The sequence below is a fragment of the Trichoplusia ni genome, chromosome 7 (genome assembly GCF_003590095.1).
Source record: "Trichoplusia ni isolate ovarian cell line Hi5 chromosome 7, tn1, whole genome shotgun sequence".
In the NCBI taxonomy this organism is placed as follows: Eukaryota; Metazoa; Arthropoda; class Insecta; order Lepidoptera; family Noctuidae; genus Trichoplusia; species Trichoplusia ni.
In genome coordinates, this window is record NC_039484.1 from 15,277,235 (window position 1) to 15,295,300 (window position 18,066).

General features: G+C 38.5%; 2 protein-coding genes across 2 annotated transcripts; one reads left to right on the plus strand and one right to left on the minus strand.

Moving 5' to 3' along the window:
- Window positions 1–252: 252 nt before the first annotated feature.
- Window positions 253–8,955, plus strand: LOC113495926 (uncharacterized PE-PGRS family protein PE_PGRS54-like). The gene is made up of 6 exons (XM_026874926.1): window positions 253–594; window positions 745–906; window positions 2,087–2,348; window positions 2,574–2,691; window positions 2,820–6,460; window positions 6,858–8,955. The coding sequence occupies exons 1-6, from the start codon at window positions 415–417 to the stop codon at window positions 8,606–8,608; spliced, it is 6,114 nt and encodes a 2,037-aa protein (XP_026730727.1). The 5' UTR covers window positions 253–414; the 3' UTR covers window positions 8,609–8,955.
- Window positions 8,956–11,399: 2,444 nt separating this feature from the next.
- LOC113495650 (ras-GEF domain-containing family member 1B-like) lies at window positions 11,400–17,381 on the minus strand. The gene is made up of 12 exons (XM_026874494.1): window positions 17,210–17,381; window positions 16,136–16,392; window positions 15,741–15,860; window positions 15,398–15,655; window positions 15,166–15,311; window positions 14,765–14,909; window positions 13,443–13,703; window positions 13,217–13,360; window positions 12,834–12,913; window positions 12,603–12,704; window positions 12,090–12,262; window positions 11,400–11,847 (listed from the first exon to the last, which is right to left on the minus strand). Exons 2-12 carry the CDS (start codon window positions 16,307–16,309, stop codon window positions 11,762–11,764), a joined length of 1,689 nt encoding a protein of 562 aa, XP_026730295.1. The 5' UTR covers window positions 16,310–16,392; window positions 17,210–17,381; the 3' UTR covers window positions 11,400–11,761.
- Window positions 17,382–18,066: the final 685 nt, after the last annotated feature.

Genomic DNA, 18,066 nt, shown 5'->3' on the forward strand with positions numbered 1-18,066 from the left:
CGAGTATAATCATTGACGCTGATTAACTAAATTAATTGCGTCAGAACTGATAAAAAATGTATCCGCAAGTTGAGATTTGTTTCAAGGGGTAAGAAGTACATACCTATATAAGGGAAGATATATGCAACTACAGAAAACGGTATCCACTTTTCAACAAACTTTTTTATTCTTTTGTGGACTAGGTATATCAGATTTCGATACTTGGATAGCACGCACAGAATGTGCGCAAACGTGAAAAAAATGATGTACGCGCTTGATTGTAATTGGGTTGTATAATATCATTATCTCTCTTTCAAGATTCGTACTTCCTCAATGTTGAATTTTAAGTGTGGCAAATCGCTATCGTCAGCTATCGCCGAAATTAGGTGGGTGAACTTATATCTAGTGCGGGTTGTGAGTTGGGGCAAGGGTCAGATGGCGGACAGTGCGCCTGCGACGGCGGCTCAGCGGCAGAGAGTCGGCGCGCACCACCGCATCGGCATGCGTCGAGTCGCGCTGCTAGCCCTACCGCGGCCCGCGGCCGCTACCGCTGTCGTTGCCGCTTTTCTTCTGTTTGCGTTCTTTATTTCAACATCTGCCGCAGTGTCGGCACAAGTAAGATACAATTTTACTTATATTTTACTAACCAGTGTTTTATATCTTATACAATTTTGAAGGCAAAACAACGACCCATAATTTTGACTCTTATTCGTGATTTTTTAAATCTTTAAATTAAGCCATTTTAAAATAAAACGTTTTTTGCAGCAGTACATTGTGTGTAAAGATTTTAAATCCCACCGGTGTCTAATTTTGAAAACTGAGTTCAAAAAAGATGTTGGCGCCGCGAGAAAGCTTAATTTGGATCTTGACAACCGTTGCTTCTTCAGTAGCTCGAAGCCGCATCCAGGAAAGGGGAGGAATATTACGGTAACATATACGCACATTCTATTTATTGGTACTTGTTTCGGTTCATTTCAAATCTAGTTGATATCCTTAACATGCTTTGCGAATATCAATATGCATAAAAATCCCTTTTACATTCGAGTCAACGCTATGCGATATTTCCTTGTTTATTTGCGATCCATTCTTATAATTTTGATGTTTGAATATCTAAAGTATGAGTAGTGTCTGCTCTGTCTGTTTAGATAATAAATCTTATTGTAATTGATGTCATTAATATAAATAATAGCTACAGGCGACGAAAGTGATCGATGCCCCACTGTGACCCAGTTAATATTTAAACGGTGTTTGTTTATATTATAGGAACTGTAACAAACAATTAACTATCTACATATATTCTACCCAAACGGGAAATAATAATTTAGATTAATAAAAGAAGGTTCAATAGGATCAAGGTTCGGTCGTCTGCGTAGCAAAGCGAAATGTAATTTTTCAGACATTCAGGATTTCTACTTTTTACCAAGTTGATTAAATTGATATAGGTCAATAAAATGACAAAAAGCACGGTGATAAGGAATGACAGACCTAAATGACGCTATGTTTGAATTGCGCCCCTGATTCCCGTGTAATAGCTACTTACTACCAAATTAAAAAAGTATGCTCTAGTGCATAATAAAATATGGTATTAGCGTTTAAGCTGATCATTCCGAGAATTAATAGAAGATATTAATATAATTATATTAATATTAATAGAATATAATTATATTAATATTAACCGATATTAATAGAAATTGTAATTTGGTATAACTACCATTTTTTTTGCTGCACGCCGTGAACAATTTCATTGTTTTTAACCCTTGCTCAATAATTCAAATTTAGTATAAAAGGGATGTAGATGGTCGACAATAGTTTTACTAAAAGTGTTTGACTGTAACGTTCAAATTCTTTGCCAGGCTTTATTCTTATTCTCAAGTTAAAATATAGTAAATGATATGACTGTTAATTTATTATTAAAATTAGATTTGTGTTCTCAGTAGGTATTTTTTATCACGCATGTATTAGGAGATAAGTTCTTTTGTCAAGGTTGCCCATGTTTCCTTGGCCTATGTTTCACAATTACATTATCGTAATTGGAACAAAGAAAACGTTATAATATGTCAAGGCAATCTTACATTCAATGAGTTGTAAATATGTTTTTTTTTATCAGGTTACCTCTCTTGGTGACAAATCTAAGAGGAATATATTCTGTAAGTCCCTTAACACGGTGAATGTACGGGCAATAAATGAGACTACACTAGAAAAGATTTTGGAAGGGTTCTATCGTGTGCGTCGCGATGCGTCTTACTCTCCTCGCGGTCGATACAGGGGGCAGACTCAGTCGCAATATTTAGCCATAGACCGTGGAACTGGCAAAGATGAAGGGAAAGCTGAAGCTCATTCCGCTGCCGATTCATCTAGAGCCACCGTTAGTAAGTGAATAATCTTAGATATTTTTTATTTAACTTTAAAGTGCGTGTAACAAAATTGAAACATTAAAATGATATTGTTGATGAGCGAGCCAAATCACTTACTCTCGCATTTCAAATACGTGCCGCTTTCGACCTGTCTCCGTCACCGTGGAAGACTTTTTCTTTTCATGTAGTTTTCCAAGTGGATAACTTAACTTAAGAAATAATGGTTTGATTTATTTTTAGCTGGCAACAGCGGCATGGGACAAGCCCAGAGTCAGTCAATGTATGACCCGAACTGTGACGACTGTCTAGGTCGATCTGATTTAGGAGCAGAAAGCTTAAAACGCCCACCAGGTGCAATGTATGTACTTAAAGAACATTAATATAAATATATGACATTACCGAAAAAAATCTAATCACAACAAATATTGGAAATAAACATCAGAAAGATTTCATTTCATTTTGTTCATCAATTAAAATTCATTTCAGATCGCATCAAGGCGGTTTACCAGGAAGTAATGGTTATTCAAATGTACCGGGTGTAATTGGTGGTGTTGATGGTCCTGGTCAGTTAAACGATAACAAAAATGGAGGCTACGCAGATCCTAACCAGCGAGGGCAAGCTGGAAATGATTACGGTGGTCGTTTTGGCCAACCTGGTGTCAACGGCGTTTATGGACCAGGTAGGGACGGGACTCAAGGAGGTACACAGTTTTCCGTTCCATCGCAAGTTGGAAAAAATGGAGCGACCGGACCCAACGGAATGAGCCCTCCATACAATTATAACCAGTACGGAGGGCCTAATGGTGATAATAAAGGCGGACAAGGAGGCACCAATAACATGGGTGCTTATCCGGGAAATCAAGGAAATGGATACAATTTAGGCCCAGGTGGAACTAACGCAGGCGGTAACGTACCGGGAAATCAAGGAAGTGGATATAATCTAGGCCCAGGGGGAACTAACGGAGGTGGTAACGTACCGGGAAATCAAGGAAGTGGATACAATTTAAGCCCAGGTGGAACCCACGGCGGTGGTAACGTACCGGGAAGTCAAGGAAATGGATACAATTTAGGCCCAGGTGGAACTAACGCAGGCGGTAACGTACCGGGAAGTGGATACAATTTAGGCCCAGGTGGAACCCACGGAGGTGGTAACGTACCGGGAAGTCAAGGAAATGGATACAATTTAGGCCCAGGTGGAACTAACGCAGGCGGTAACGTACCGGGAAGTGGATACAATTTAGGCCCAGGTGGAACCCACGGAGGTGGTAACGTACCGGGAAGTCAAGGAAATGGATACAATATAGGCCCAGGTGGAACCCACGGAGGTGGTAACGTACCGGGAAGTCAAGGAAATGGATACAATTTAGGCCCAGGTGGAACCCACGGAGGTGGTAACGTACCGGGGAGTCAAGGAAATGGATACAATATAGGCCCAGGTGGAACCCACGGAGGTGGTAACGTACCGGGAAGTCAAGGAAATGGATACAATTTAGGCCCGGGTGGAACCCACGGAGGTGGTAAAGTACCAGGAAATCAAGGAAATGGATACAATTTAGGCCCAGGTGGAACTAGCGCAGGCGGTAACGTACCGGGAAATCAAGGAAGTGGATATAATCTAGGCCCAGGGGGAACTAACGGAGGTGGTAACTTACCGGGAAATCAAGGAAGTGGATACAATTTAGGTCCAGGTGGAACCCACGGAGGTGGTAACGTACCGGGAAGTCAAGGAAATGGATACAATTTAGGCCCAGGTGGAACCCACGGAGGTGGTAACGTACCGGGAAATCAAGGAAATGGATACAATTTAGGACCCGGTGGAACTAACGCAGGCGGTAACGTACCGGGAAGTCAAGGAAATGGATATAATCCAAGCCCAGGGGGAACGACTGGTGGCGGCAATATGCCACCTGGTTCTCTAAGACAACCCCAAAATGGAGGAGGGCAGTACGGTGAAAATAGTAATCCTGTAAGCACAGGAATATATCCCAATCAGGGTGGCAATCAATTCGGATTTCCAGGTGGTTCAAATTGGCCTATAATGTCAGGTTCATTTAGAGGAGCTGATGGTCTGAACTACTACTGCTGTGTAGCTAGTCCAACGAATGGTTACAGGCCACCTGGAACGCTAGCAAACCAAAACGTTCCGGGCCATACTGGCAGTTCAGACGCGGGCCAATATGGCCCTGGAGTTGGCGTCCAAGGTCCAGGAACAGGCACTAGTGGTAAATATGGTCCTGGAACATCAGGTGGCCAGGGACCTGGAGGGCAATTTGCTGCCGGAGGAGGAACAGGTGCGAATTATGGCCCCGGACAATCAGGCGGTCAAGGCACAGGAGGGCAATATAGTCCTGGAATTAGTGGTGGTCCCATTACTGGGGTACAATACGGCCCAGGTACAGTAGGAGGCCAGGGCCCTGGAGGACAATACGCTCCCGGAGTTGGAGGCGGACCCGGCGGTTTGGGACAATATGGCCCGGGAACAGACGGTGGTCAAGCACCTGGAGGGCAATATGCGCCTGGTGTTGGAGGCGGGTCAGGCGGTGGAGGTGGAACCGTTCCTAGAGGACAATATAGTCCCGGAGTTGGTGGCGGCCCCGGTTCTGTAGGGCAATTTGTCCCAGGAGTAAGTGGTTCAGGTACCGGAGGACAATATGTACCGGGAGGTGGAGGCGGAACTGGCTCTGGCTCTCAATACGATCCCGGAACAACTGGTGGTCCAGGTTCTGGAGGACAATACGGACCTGGAGGTGGAGGCGGAAGCGGCCCTGGAGGTCAATTTGGTCCTGGAACAACTGGCGGGCACGGCCCAGGAGGACAGTACGGCCCGGGAGTTGGAGAACAATATGGTCCTGGCGGCGTCGTAGGTGGAACTGGCCCCGGAGTCGGGGGCACAACTGGTCCTCGAGTACCCCTCGGTACTGGGGGACAATACGGGCCGGGAACAGTGGGCGGCCAGGGACCCGGAGGACAATATACCCCCGGTGTTGTTGGAGGACCCGGTACTGGCGGGCAATATGGACATGGCGTTGGGGCTGGAGTCGGACCTGGAGCGCAATATGGCCCTGGAGTTGGCGGCGGACCTGGTACTGGCGGGCAATATGGACAACATGGCACTGGAGGTGGGATCGGTCCTGAAGGACAATATGGCTCTGGAGGTGGAGGCGGGACCGGACCTGGGGCTACAGGAGGATTAAGTCCTGGAGCTCAATATGGCCCTGGAGTTGGCGGCGGCCCTGGTACAGGCGGGCCATTTGGAAATGGCGTTGGTGGTGGGACTGGTCCTGGTGGACAATATGGCCCTGGAGGTGGAGGCGGTACTGGTCCTGGAGCTACAGGTGGATCAGGTGTTGGAGGGCAATATGGCCCAGGAACTGGAACCGGACCCGGTACTGGCGGTCAATATGGTGGCCCTGGCGTTGGAGGTGTGGTCGGTCCTGGGGGGCAATATGGCCCTGGAGCCACAGGAGGACAATATGTTCCTGGGGCTAGTGGTGGACCTGGTACAGGCGGACTATATGGCCCCGGAGTAGGTGGTGGGACTGGTCCTGGAGCAACGGGTGGAGCAGGACCTGGAGGGCAATATGGCCCCGGAGTGGGTGGTGGTACCGGCCCTGGAGCAACGGGAGGAGCAGGTCCTGGAGGGCAATATAGCCCCGGAGTTGGAGGTGGAACCGGTCCTGGAGCAACGGGTGGAGCAGGTCCTGGAGGGCAATATGGCCCCGGACTTGGTGGTGGTAGCGGCCCTGGAGCAACGGGAGGAGCAGGTCCTGGAGGACAATATGGCCCCGGAGTTGGAGGTGGAACCGGTCCTGGAACAACGGGAGGAGCAGGTCCTGGAGGGATATATGGCCCCGGAGTTGGAGGTGCAACCGGTCCTGGAGTAACGGGAGGAGCAGGTCCTGGAGGGCAATATGGCCCTGGAGTTGGAGGACAGTATCCTGGCGGAGTAGGCGGGCCCAGTACTGGGGGCCAGGGACCTGGAGGACAGTTTGGTCCAAATCAAGGAATTGGGGCACAGTATCCGAATGGATACAATCCCTATGGTGAACAAATGGGTCCGGGAGGAACGGATAATTTAGCGGTGAGTCTAAGCAGTAGTTTTTACTTATGTAAACCATGTTATACAAGCTAGAACAAGTAATTATCGAAAAAAGTTTTTAGGTGTTGAAAAGAAAAAAACTAGCAAAAACTAAACAAATCATTGTTTTCACGAATAAGGAGAAAAAAAACAAAAACTGATAAGGTTTTCTTTTAAAATTTCAGGGCCCAGGAGGTAATCAGAATGGTAAGTAAGCTCTTATCCCTTCATCACTTAACCTAATGTTTTGAAATTCTTATTTACCCATTTCCCTATTAGAACATAATGAACAAATTTTATTCAATCAAAAACAATGCATAACATGAATCCTCATTCTTCAAGATTCTTTTTGAATTGATCTAAGTTGTTACCCTGTAGGCTGACCGCTTTATCAGACTATTTTCAACAATTATTTTATTCTGACTGCAACCTTAAGTAATGTTTTTTTCTAGGTGTACCCCAAAATGTCATAGATCCTAATTCAATTGCCGATGGCGATGACTCTGAAGCTGAAGCAAGTGTAAACCAAGCTGCTAATGGAACAGTGGCCTCGGCATCATCTAAAGGCGGAAATGACAAAGGTCGTGCTCAAACTCATGTGCACGGAACATACACCGGTAGTGGATCATTTTCAGCGCAGGCTGAAATCACTGGTGAAAACAAAGCAGCAAACAGCGAGGTAACTGGAGACAAAAAAGGCGCGTCTAGTACCGCTCAAGGCAGTGGAAGAAACAACAAATCGCAAGCTAATGTTAAACTGGGCTCAGAGACTGGATCAGTTTTAACAGGATCACAGAGTGAAGGAACCCTACACTCGTCCAATTCACAAGTACAAGGCAGTGTCAAAGGAGGTATGGCTGATGCACAAGCCCGGGGACCTGGGAGCACTTCTTCCCAAGCTCAAATAGGCTTTACACCTTATAAAGAAGGGGATAAATCACATGATTCACAGAAAACTCCATTTGTTGGTGGTGGCGTTGCTTCAGCTCAGTCTAGCGGCCGAACCGGTATGTCACAGTCCCAACTACACGGCACATTTAAATATGGAATAACATACAATGGCGCTGCGCAGGCTGGAGCCAGTTTAGACAAAGATGCAGTATTCCCTAATAGATTATCTTTTGACAAAATCGATGTTTATGATGAAAACAATAAAAATGTAAATGTTGAAGAAGATAATAATTACACTACGGAAAAATTTAATGATTTCCCCGCACTATCTCAAACGGAATCCCCAACGACTGAGGTCCCATTCGAAGCTGACGTTGTGACAGAATTAAACAAAGACGAAACAATTGACGTTCCGTACGGTATTCATAAGCATTCTGATCATCATACAGAAGCAAACGATCCATCATTAGTTCCAACTCGTTCTCCACCTGTAGAAAGTAGGCGGTCATTCCAAACCACATACAACAACAATAACGAAGAATACGAATACGCGACAGACAAAGATGATAACCCACCTGATGATTATGACGTTGACGATGGCTTTGGACCTGAAGGAAATGATCCAACTGAAACCGAGCAAGGCTATATTAATTCGAACTATCATGAATTCTCGCGCGATTCTGAAGCAACCCACCAGTCCCTTCAGAGCCAAAAACGGAAGGGCCTGGAAGTAAGGCAGACCACTGGTGGCAATACACAACATATTGTATTAGGTTCATTGACAGACCACGATGCAGAGATAACCCAAAGAAATTCTGAACGCCCGGATGAAAGTAAAATCTATCAACCTGGAGAACGAGTACCTGGTACAGGTGGCTATACAATTCCAATAGGATTTACTGGCAGTGTTAAATCCGTTGCGTCTAAAGATAAAACATATGTTGTGGGCTCTAAGGAATCACCTTCGCAAGCTCAAACCGTATCGCTTACACCGGGAAGTGGTAGAGTGAAATATAAATATCCCACGTACGGTAGAAACGTAAACCCTAAAAATTTAAGATCTCTGTATAATGCTAAACCCGATGACAATAATAGGTATGTGTCAGTATCCAAGTCGGTCACGCGAGCCCTCGATGGTGAAAATAATATCCGAAAACAATACTCACACACTTATTTCACAAAATCCTCATCTTGTGGTTATTTTACATTTACATGCACTATGGTTAGCAGCGCAGAGGGAAAGAAGAAAGTCTGCAAACCCAAGATGCCGACTAATCCGGATGGAACGCCCATGAGGTGTAATTAGTCATGATAACGAAAATCTGTTAAATACTTTCATTTGTAAACTAATAGTTATAATTGTACAGAAAATGATTGTGTACGACGTTTCCCGATTTCAGGCATAATCAAGTTTTTCCTAGATTTAAAGACTGTTTTATGCTTCGAGGATAGAAATTGAATATGATGGTCTTTAGTTGTAATCGGTTTATGCTGGTAACATGTGAAATCAGTGTGGAGTTTAGTGGTATTGTATGGATGTAACGAATATAGCAACTTATACATAATACATAAATTAATATTAATTTTTTATAGTATTGTACTTTGATAATTAATAATAGACTAATGGAAAATAAACCTGATCAAAGTATCGTAGTCGCTGTTTAAATCATAACCAAAGCAATTTTGGATTAAGCTACCACGGTTGATGGTCCTTACTCCAACCAGTTTCCTTTAAAGATCTAATAATATAAGCTTAACAAGTGGTGAACTTTCCCCTTCACATGTATTGGCACAGATTACTTATGTTTAGGTAAGTGTAATTAAACCACATTGTGCTTTATTACAATGATGACATTTTATTTCTTAAATACTTTTATCTTACGGTTTAATTTATAATTTTAGAATTTGTGACATTTAGATAATTTACGATAGTAACAAGTATATTTTAAACAGATAACTTGAAAACTACATACATTTCTATAAGTATTAAATATTATTAGTATTATAACCTGCTCATACATGTATTTAGTACAAGTATGTATGTGTAGATTACAATGAATCATGTTACGCTGAATATAAATTAAAGGAATGTAAAATACAGGTATGATAAGATCACGTATCACAGGGTAAATATATTTTATGTATTGAATGACAGTTCAAAAATACCAAAAATAGAGATTTACGTAATAACAACAATTTACTATGGGGACAAAAATAAATAACCAGGACAGTTTAAAAACTAACTATGATATAATATAGTTTACCTAAAAAAAAATCAGTTTTACACATGCAGTACTAGAAAAACAAATAGCAGCTCAAAAAAAGGTATATAATAACTAAATAATGCACAATCAGACTTGTCAAAAAGTTGTACTGAGATATTTTCACTATGAGTTTCGATCATGATACTGTTTAAAATAGAAGCTAAAAACATAAAAATGAGCGACACTCAGCGACACTCTATTTGAACTACTTAAAGTGAAAGGCTGTTGCAGCAAACGAACGAAGAAAAATATATGCTTTTGAATCGCTTGAGGAAGAACTTTTGATAAATATTAAATGCCATATTGTTTGCACAATATAATTTTGTTCGTTATAACGTAGTTGTTTTGTTTTGATCGCTGACTGTAAAAATTGGACCGAATGTTGAAGTATAAATATAATTAAAGCAAAAGCCAATACTGATGTTTGATCGCTTCCAAATCACAAAGGTCGATCTAAAAAGGTCATAACATAATTATGCAACCACAGTAAGGTAAAAGTTATTCTAAAGAAAAATAAATAGGAATATTTTAATAAGTTATTTTAAAAAATAGTTTCTTTTTTCCTTAGTAGTGAACGAATTGAATTTATAATCTATTTATTTAGTATATCTATAATCAGTGAAAATTAGAATTAAGTTTGAACTTACGGGTAAAACTTCATGCTATTAAGAAGAATACGCAAAGGGCTGTAAAAAGAATCAAAAGCTAGTTCTAACACTAACATGGCAACTAATGTTTGTACATAATCAAATGCTGAAAAGGTCTAGGAAATACAAATAATATTTTAAATGAGTATTACATAACGATTTAAGTACAAATGTTACTTAAAGGTGTAACCATGAACACATTTGTTTTCATAAATTATAACTAAGGATTATGATTATTGTGTCGTAATACTAATGCTATATATGCGAAATAACACATACATTTAATAAGGTATATATTCACTACATACGTAACACATAGATGCGTAATAGAATATTTTTGTTTCAAATATTTTTATTAGAGCTATACCCTTGCTGACTATATAATTCAGTTAACTTGGGATCAAGACTTTAAGTAGACATTTATTTAATTATAACGGACAAGTAAACATTTATTTATAGTTAAACACCAAAACTAATGCTTTAGAATATAATGTAATTATTATCCTAAATAATCAAGTAAACATAAATAATATGCTACTGTCAGTTTGTTCCTTTATTGATAGACAATAAAAAGGAACAAGTGCAAATACAAAAAAGATCTAATAATGCACAATAAATGCATAGTTCTACGCCATAAATTTAAATATTATCCGTCACACATATACACATTCGAATACACGTTTAAACACTGGAACACAAATTACACACAATATAAATTCAATCACAAATGAGATCAATTTTCAGAATGCAAATAGTAAAAAATAAATATTAAGTACTTACATTACGAGATTCATCATAATGGCGAGATTTAACAGGTAGCTAAATACTGATGCGTAAGGAACTTGGATTTTAATGGCCTCATCAATCAAGATAAAACGTCATGGAAATGATTTGAAAATCACACGTATTTCAATATTTAAAGTCAATAATATAGTAAATTCCATAGTTACATTTACAACATTTTTTCCACGAGTGATATACACTTAATGCATTAACATGAATGACGATTATCCAAACTCGTATAATCACACATAATACACTCAATACAAGTCAGGAATTAATATTAAGAGTTAACCAGAATACTTTCAAGGCAGCTAACCGTAAAATTAAAATGGATTAAAAAAATTGAGCAGTTTGTTGATATGACTATCGTTGGTCGGTTATTTAATAAATAATAATACAAGTCTAAAATGTGTCTTACATATATTAATGTCGCTTAGCTTTAATTAATATTGTTATAGCTGCTACTTTACTGTTTAATTAAACCAGGTTGTGTAAAGACAATCCCGTGTCAATTGTGTGTAGAAAAAGATAAATAATACTTTAGTTGCCTGACTTACTTGTATGCAAAGATTTTAGAGTTGTGTTCTTTAAGTACGTGAAAAAAGGTACAAACCTACCTTGTTCTTCGAGTTTAGAGATTTTGTACAATGCAATTAAAGAGTTTTAGATAAGAACACATCACAACGCCGGATGGGCGTCACCATCACTGGTTAGAATGTAGCGGGGATCTTGAACCGCAGAGACGAGATGGTAGTCGTTTACAATTTAACTTGCGCCTCGCAAACGTTTTAGACGTTCCTTCTCCTGGTGGTCGACGGGAGGTTCTCTTTCAAACGATATGATCTCCAGAGCTGAAAGAATAATTATTTTATTATTGAACTTAATACAAGAAAAATAGATATATTATGTAGAAATAGTATTTTGTTTCAAAAGATCTTCACAATTATTCTAAAAAGTTGGTAAGCACATTGAAAAGGAGCACATTAGTACTTTTTGACATGCCCGGTCGTCTGATTTACTGATTTTGAAGCTTATTTCGAACGTATAAGCTTTGAAATTGAACTGCATATTACTTCATTTGTTGTTTACGTACCGATCTCAGTGAGAGTGGGTCTGTCATTGAGAAACCGCCACACAAGCAGATGCGGCGTCGGGTGGGAGTTAGACGGACTTTCTTCGCTTGTGAGACGGCGACTGGCGAGCTGGTTGCTAACGTGACGACTTAGAAGCGTACATTTCTCGAAATTCACGCGATTTCCCGGTAACCTATAAATACGATAATTATATTTAAAACTATCAGCAATTACCACGTATCATGTAAGAAATAATTACTTTTGTGAGAAAATGTTTTGTGTAAACAGTTTTATTTAGAAATTGTAATTATACAATGACAAGAAATACATGTGAAACAATTATTCAACATCTTCTCTGCTTCATACAACAGCAGATTGAAGTGCACTGATGCGTCTTTTTTCCAATTTACAGGTCGCGCATACGCGAGAGCTTTTTTTATATATCAGAAATATTGAGATGATTATTATATTAAGAAGACTACGACAGCTCCTAATATTTAAAAGTACCTGATATACATTTTTTGTACACTTACTTTGACGGAGAGCCTTGATTGGCGAAGTGAAGATCCCGGCAGGTGACAGAAAGCAATGGTACAGCTGTTTCGGTGGGGGCGGCTGCCAACGCTGCACGGTATCTGCATGCAAAGAGTAATAGATTCATTACAATGATAGATTTATACTTTAATTTAGAGGTAACATCACATATTCAATAAGAAACAACTGTCTATCAAACGAACTTCTTCTGTTAATGAATAACTCTGTACCTTGCATGATTTCCACTTGGTTCTACGCAAAGTTCCAGCTGCCGCAATTGTTGGCCACAGACAGCTGAAGTTCGACTCCACTGCAAAGAGTTAATAATACATGTAATAGTATTAGCACCAGGGTGATTCTCAGGAAAAAAGTAACACAAATTGCGGATGTCATTATCCTCACCACTATTTTAACACTGCAAATTGTTTAATCAAGTCGTCGTAAAGCACGACGGCTATTAATAGATTAAGTAAGAATAAATACAATTAAACACCACAGTTACTTAAATGGTTAACATTTAGTGAGGATAAGAACGTTTTTAACTTATGTTTTTTTTTCCTGAGAATCACCCAACCACAAAACATATTTCTGTCACTTTGCAAATAATATTTACCGTCTTCTTAAGTCTCGACACTGGCGACATGTTCAATGCGCTGATGATAGCCATAAGTGAGTTGAAGTTTCCGAGGTTGAAGCATTCTCTGGCTGTCATCACCCATTGTTCAATGACACGAGCGCGGTATTTGCTTTTCGCAGCCTGTAGAATATACACAAGATATTTGAGAAACCTTGAACATACTTTTATGATATTTTTAAAATAAAAAAATGTCAGACTTTACCTTCAGAATGTCGGTGGCCACTAAATAGCTGAGTCTATTGAACCAATCGGCATATGCTTCCAAATTCCGCGTGCTTTTAGTGTCTATGTGATGTAAATTAATGGAAGGTTTGCCGCAAGATGAGCTTGATTGCTGCGGTTGAGTTGGCGCAAATGTTTGCACAAATTCTTCGGGGCCAACAAACGAAAGTCTATGCAGCTCCACAATAGTCAACTGGTTCGCCAATTCGACAGGCGTTAGACCAAGAGTTAGTATATCTCCCTAAAAACACAAACAAAATTATTATTAACATTGCATTTCATTTTCAAGCAAACAAATTTTTTTAGTTAATAACGGAACAAAGCTACTTTTGTAATTCGTTATCATGCGTATTACAAAAATAAATTCAGTCACGTACTAGAGCAAAGTAAACGGTTTTTTTACACAACAGTAAAACGTGATAGCTAGACGTTTCTTTTTTATTTGTGAAGTCGCTCATGCACAAAACTTATTCTCGCAATGCCTATTTAATGTCACTTATATATCAAAGTCCAATCAAATCGCACAGCATGTCATATTGATCGCCAATCGCTTCAGCTAGGCTAGTCCGACATCGATAGTTTTAACAATTCATCATACATATTCGCATTAGGTGCATAATAACATCAGAATAGAAGTCTCTAGTTGGAAGGTTATGTAGACCTTTTAATCAGCTACTACATTAAATATGTTACGAAAAGAGAACGAAAACGAAAACGAGATTAAAAAGAAAACATCACGCTTTGGCCAAAGTAAGCACAAAAAGGGCTTTAAGGCTTTATTTGCGTTCGCTGCGTAGCGGTTAAAGTTACGCAAAAATCTCTTTCGAAAAAATACTATGGAAGTATCTTAAAAAGTCAAGCAAAAAGTCCGCGTCAGCGGATATAATCAACTATCCTTTATATTTAATTCACTAAAACGTTTTCATGATAACTAATTAATATTGCAATTAGTTATTCGCTAAGTATTTTAAAATTTGATCGCGTCAGTTGTTTAATTTTTTAACAACTTAATTTTAAGTTGCCAATAGTTGCAATTGCCTTTTTCATAAAACCGTTTCAAAGGATGTCTTAAAATTTATCAGTTTTCAAATTAAAACAGAATACTGATAAGGCGGAAGGGGATAGCGATGCAGGGTGGTGTGACACAATTTATATAAATATAGCAGAAACCTCTAAGCTATAATGATATAAAAAAAAATTTGGAGCATTTGCTGATATCCACGCAGGCAGAGTCGCGAGCAATAGCTAGTCATAAATAACAACCAAGAGCTGATAGAAAATAAGTAAAAACATGTCATTTACCTGAGCCAACTGATCCACAGAAGCAACTTGCGGTGGTTCAACCAAAGTCTCCTCATATTGTTCAAGTGCCGTTAGTTTATCAAGTAGTTTCTCTAATGTGGTTGACATTTCAACTCTTACCGAAGCCATGTGGTCTGCAGCACATCTATGGATTACAAGAATTTTTTTTCATCATGTACTGCTTTCAGATTTTATGCTGAACAATAAATTATTTAGAATGCTATTACTAGCTATCTTTTACTCAATTTGTCAGCGATATCTAGAGGTCATGAAGAATAAGATGAAGAAAGAATAGTCAAAGATCAAGTTCACCATTGGCTTATGAGGTATTTAACTAAATGGCAGTAGTGTCTAACTGTAAACTACGTAAATGAACTCTGGAGATGCTGCAACAAGCTTACCTCTGAGTTATACTGCGGACAAGTGCCATGACTCTATCATCACGGAAGTCATATGGAAACATTCCAGTCCACTGACTTAGGACTCTTACTAATGCAACCATGTCATTGAGTTCTTTATCCACTAAATCCTTTACTTCATTTTTCCCCTAAAAAGATAGGTAAAACCAATATCACAACTGATAAAAGTTATAATCTAAGATTTTTTGCATTTCTATGATACACAATCACTTACAATTTTTTCATAGCTTTTGAAGTAGCGTTTGCAGAGCTTGTTCAGTAATTCATGTGGTTTGACAAATAGTCGTGAACACAGTAGGAATGTGAATGTAAATGACTTGCTAGCTCCCGGTCGGAGCATGTCAACCAGCGTTTCCAATGCTGCACTTACTATTTGGCCCTCCCTGTACTCAACATCTGGCTTATCTGTTGTACAGCCTACATACGGAAGACCTGTTATTGTCTTTACTCCAGATGGCAGTACTGTTGAAATCTAAAACATTACACAAAGAGATTTAATGCTATATGGTAAAATATACAATATTATCCATTACAATTACGATGCAGTTAATATATACCTGTGGTCCATCTGTCTTTTGAGATCCAACAAAGTTAATACCACCATTCATCACAATATGTTTGCAGGTGTTTTCAGACATGAACTTGTTACCTCTCACCATTGAATAGTAATCATCATTCTGTAACATAACCATGCATTAACTAAAACAATACTGGAAACCTAGTAATTTTAAAACACAGTTATTAATTATTTTGAAATATTTGTGTCAATTCATTTAAAAATTGACAGAGATTTGTCAAATTAAAATGATCCAAGTACATATATTACTACAAGCAGGCACTATCAAAAATATATGCCTAATATTTAAAGAAAGCTGAAGGCACTATCATCAATTGGATGTGAATGATCTTTAATGAAACCTGAACAATATAACTACAAGGCAATAGAACTTACATCATAATAAGAAAGCCCGGAGCCATGCAGAAGTGCCGGGTCAGGAGGTAGTGGAGCAAGATCGGTGGGTGGCGGTGGCACAGGGGCCGGCTCTTTGGGCGCAGGGGGAACTTTAATGTTACACCCACTACATGAAGCTTCATTCAATTTACTTGCGTAATAATACATAGCCATTCAATTCCTCAATAACAACTAACACTAATGGCTTCAAGTGAAGCTTTCTGGCAGGTTTTATATTAAGGAACCCATTGAACAATCTGTAAATAAAACAAATTTAAAAATAGTTGTCAGTTACTATTGTTACACAATAAATTACAAATTAAGAACAAGGGCTTTGTAGTGCATTACAATGCCTGCAAACCTATGCTTTAATGAAAACCTAGCTATAGTACTTGTGTTTTGATTCATGTACAATACCAGTCTTACGGGTAAATGTCCAATGCGACAATGTTAATAAATATGAGGGATAACAACTATTAAAGATTTAAATTGAAAATAAATTATACATTTGAATGATCTATTCAAATGTTGATGTTGTTTTGTAGTCTTATAAGATCAAATAGAGATTGTATTGTGAGAAACATTATGTAAAAATAACATGTTCAAACAACATAAGTTGAATGTTGACATCTAGAATTTCGTAATATTTATTTTATTTTTTCCAATTAATAGCTACAAATAAAAGCACTTAAAAAAAAACTATTATCATAAATATACTATTCGTACATTTGATGTAGTTGACGTAGTTGTAACAATTTATACACATTTTATGTCATGAACATTAAAATTCAAAATATTATTTTCAATTACGTTAAGATTACCTGCGTTACCCATGTCGTGCAGGTTTATCACCCTAGCAATTCCAATATTTTTATTTTATTGTACGATTTCGGTATAGATAATACTGATTTAAAATCAGAAAATTATAATTATGCATGAGGTTGATCATAATTATATATTATATCAAATGAGGGTTTGGATTCTTCACATCCCATGAAAATCATATCGACAAAATTGACAGCAGCGAAAGGAGAAAGTTGCTTTCTAAACGCTACAAAATAATATGTTACGTACCTTGTTTGAGGCTTCGGTTGCACACAAGACACACTTAATAAACTAGGACCAAGCTAGTACCACATACATGACACAATATATATTGTTTCATTTATTATATTATAAAAGTAAAACGCAAAATAGCGCCAATCACACAATCACAATCAAATCATAGACCAACTGTTTTTTTTTGGTAAATCGAAACGGATGCGATCAAGTCGCGATCACTCGTTTTGTAATATTTTTGGTCGCTTTTAAGTATAATTTAAAATATAATAATTATACATGATTTATTTAAATAAACCAGACACACACTCCTTTGAATCAAAGTAGTGTACCTACAGTAGAAATATAAAAAAGCGGACATAGACTTGAACACTATGGCATACCAAAATCGATAATATCTTCGCGGGCGTTTTTAAAACTGATCACATTTGCTTGAAATCCTGAAATAATAAATATTCTTATGTTACAATGTTACAGAATGTGGTTTTTCTTCAAATGTAACTTTAATGTAAATTGCCGTACTCTTAAATAGGATAGATATAAAAAAAGTACTTGGATTACAATTTTTCGTAAGAGGTTGACAGTTACTGTTGTATAAATTACATTATTGAATGTGCATAAAATATTAATTTTGCTTATGTTACATAAATTGCTTTAAAATAAAGTGCAGTATTTTCGTTTTTTTTGGCAAATGTTTGTGAGATGAGCACAATCATTTGTTGTGTTTCGTGGTGTAATTTATCTGTAAATTTTATGTAGATATTTAGAATTATATAAATAAGTTTATCAGCCTTCTGGTACTTGTAATGAGCTAAGCTATGTTGAGTTTGAAACTAGATGGCGCTGAGTGAAAGTTGTGGAACGTTATAATT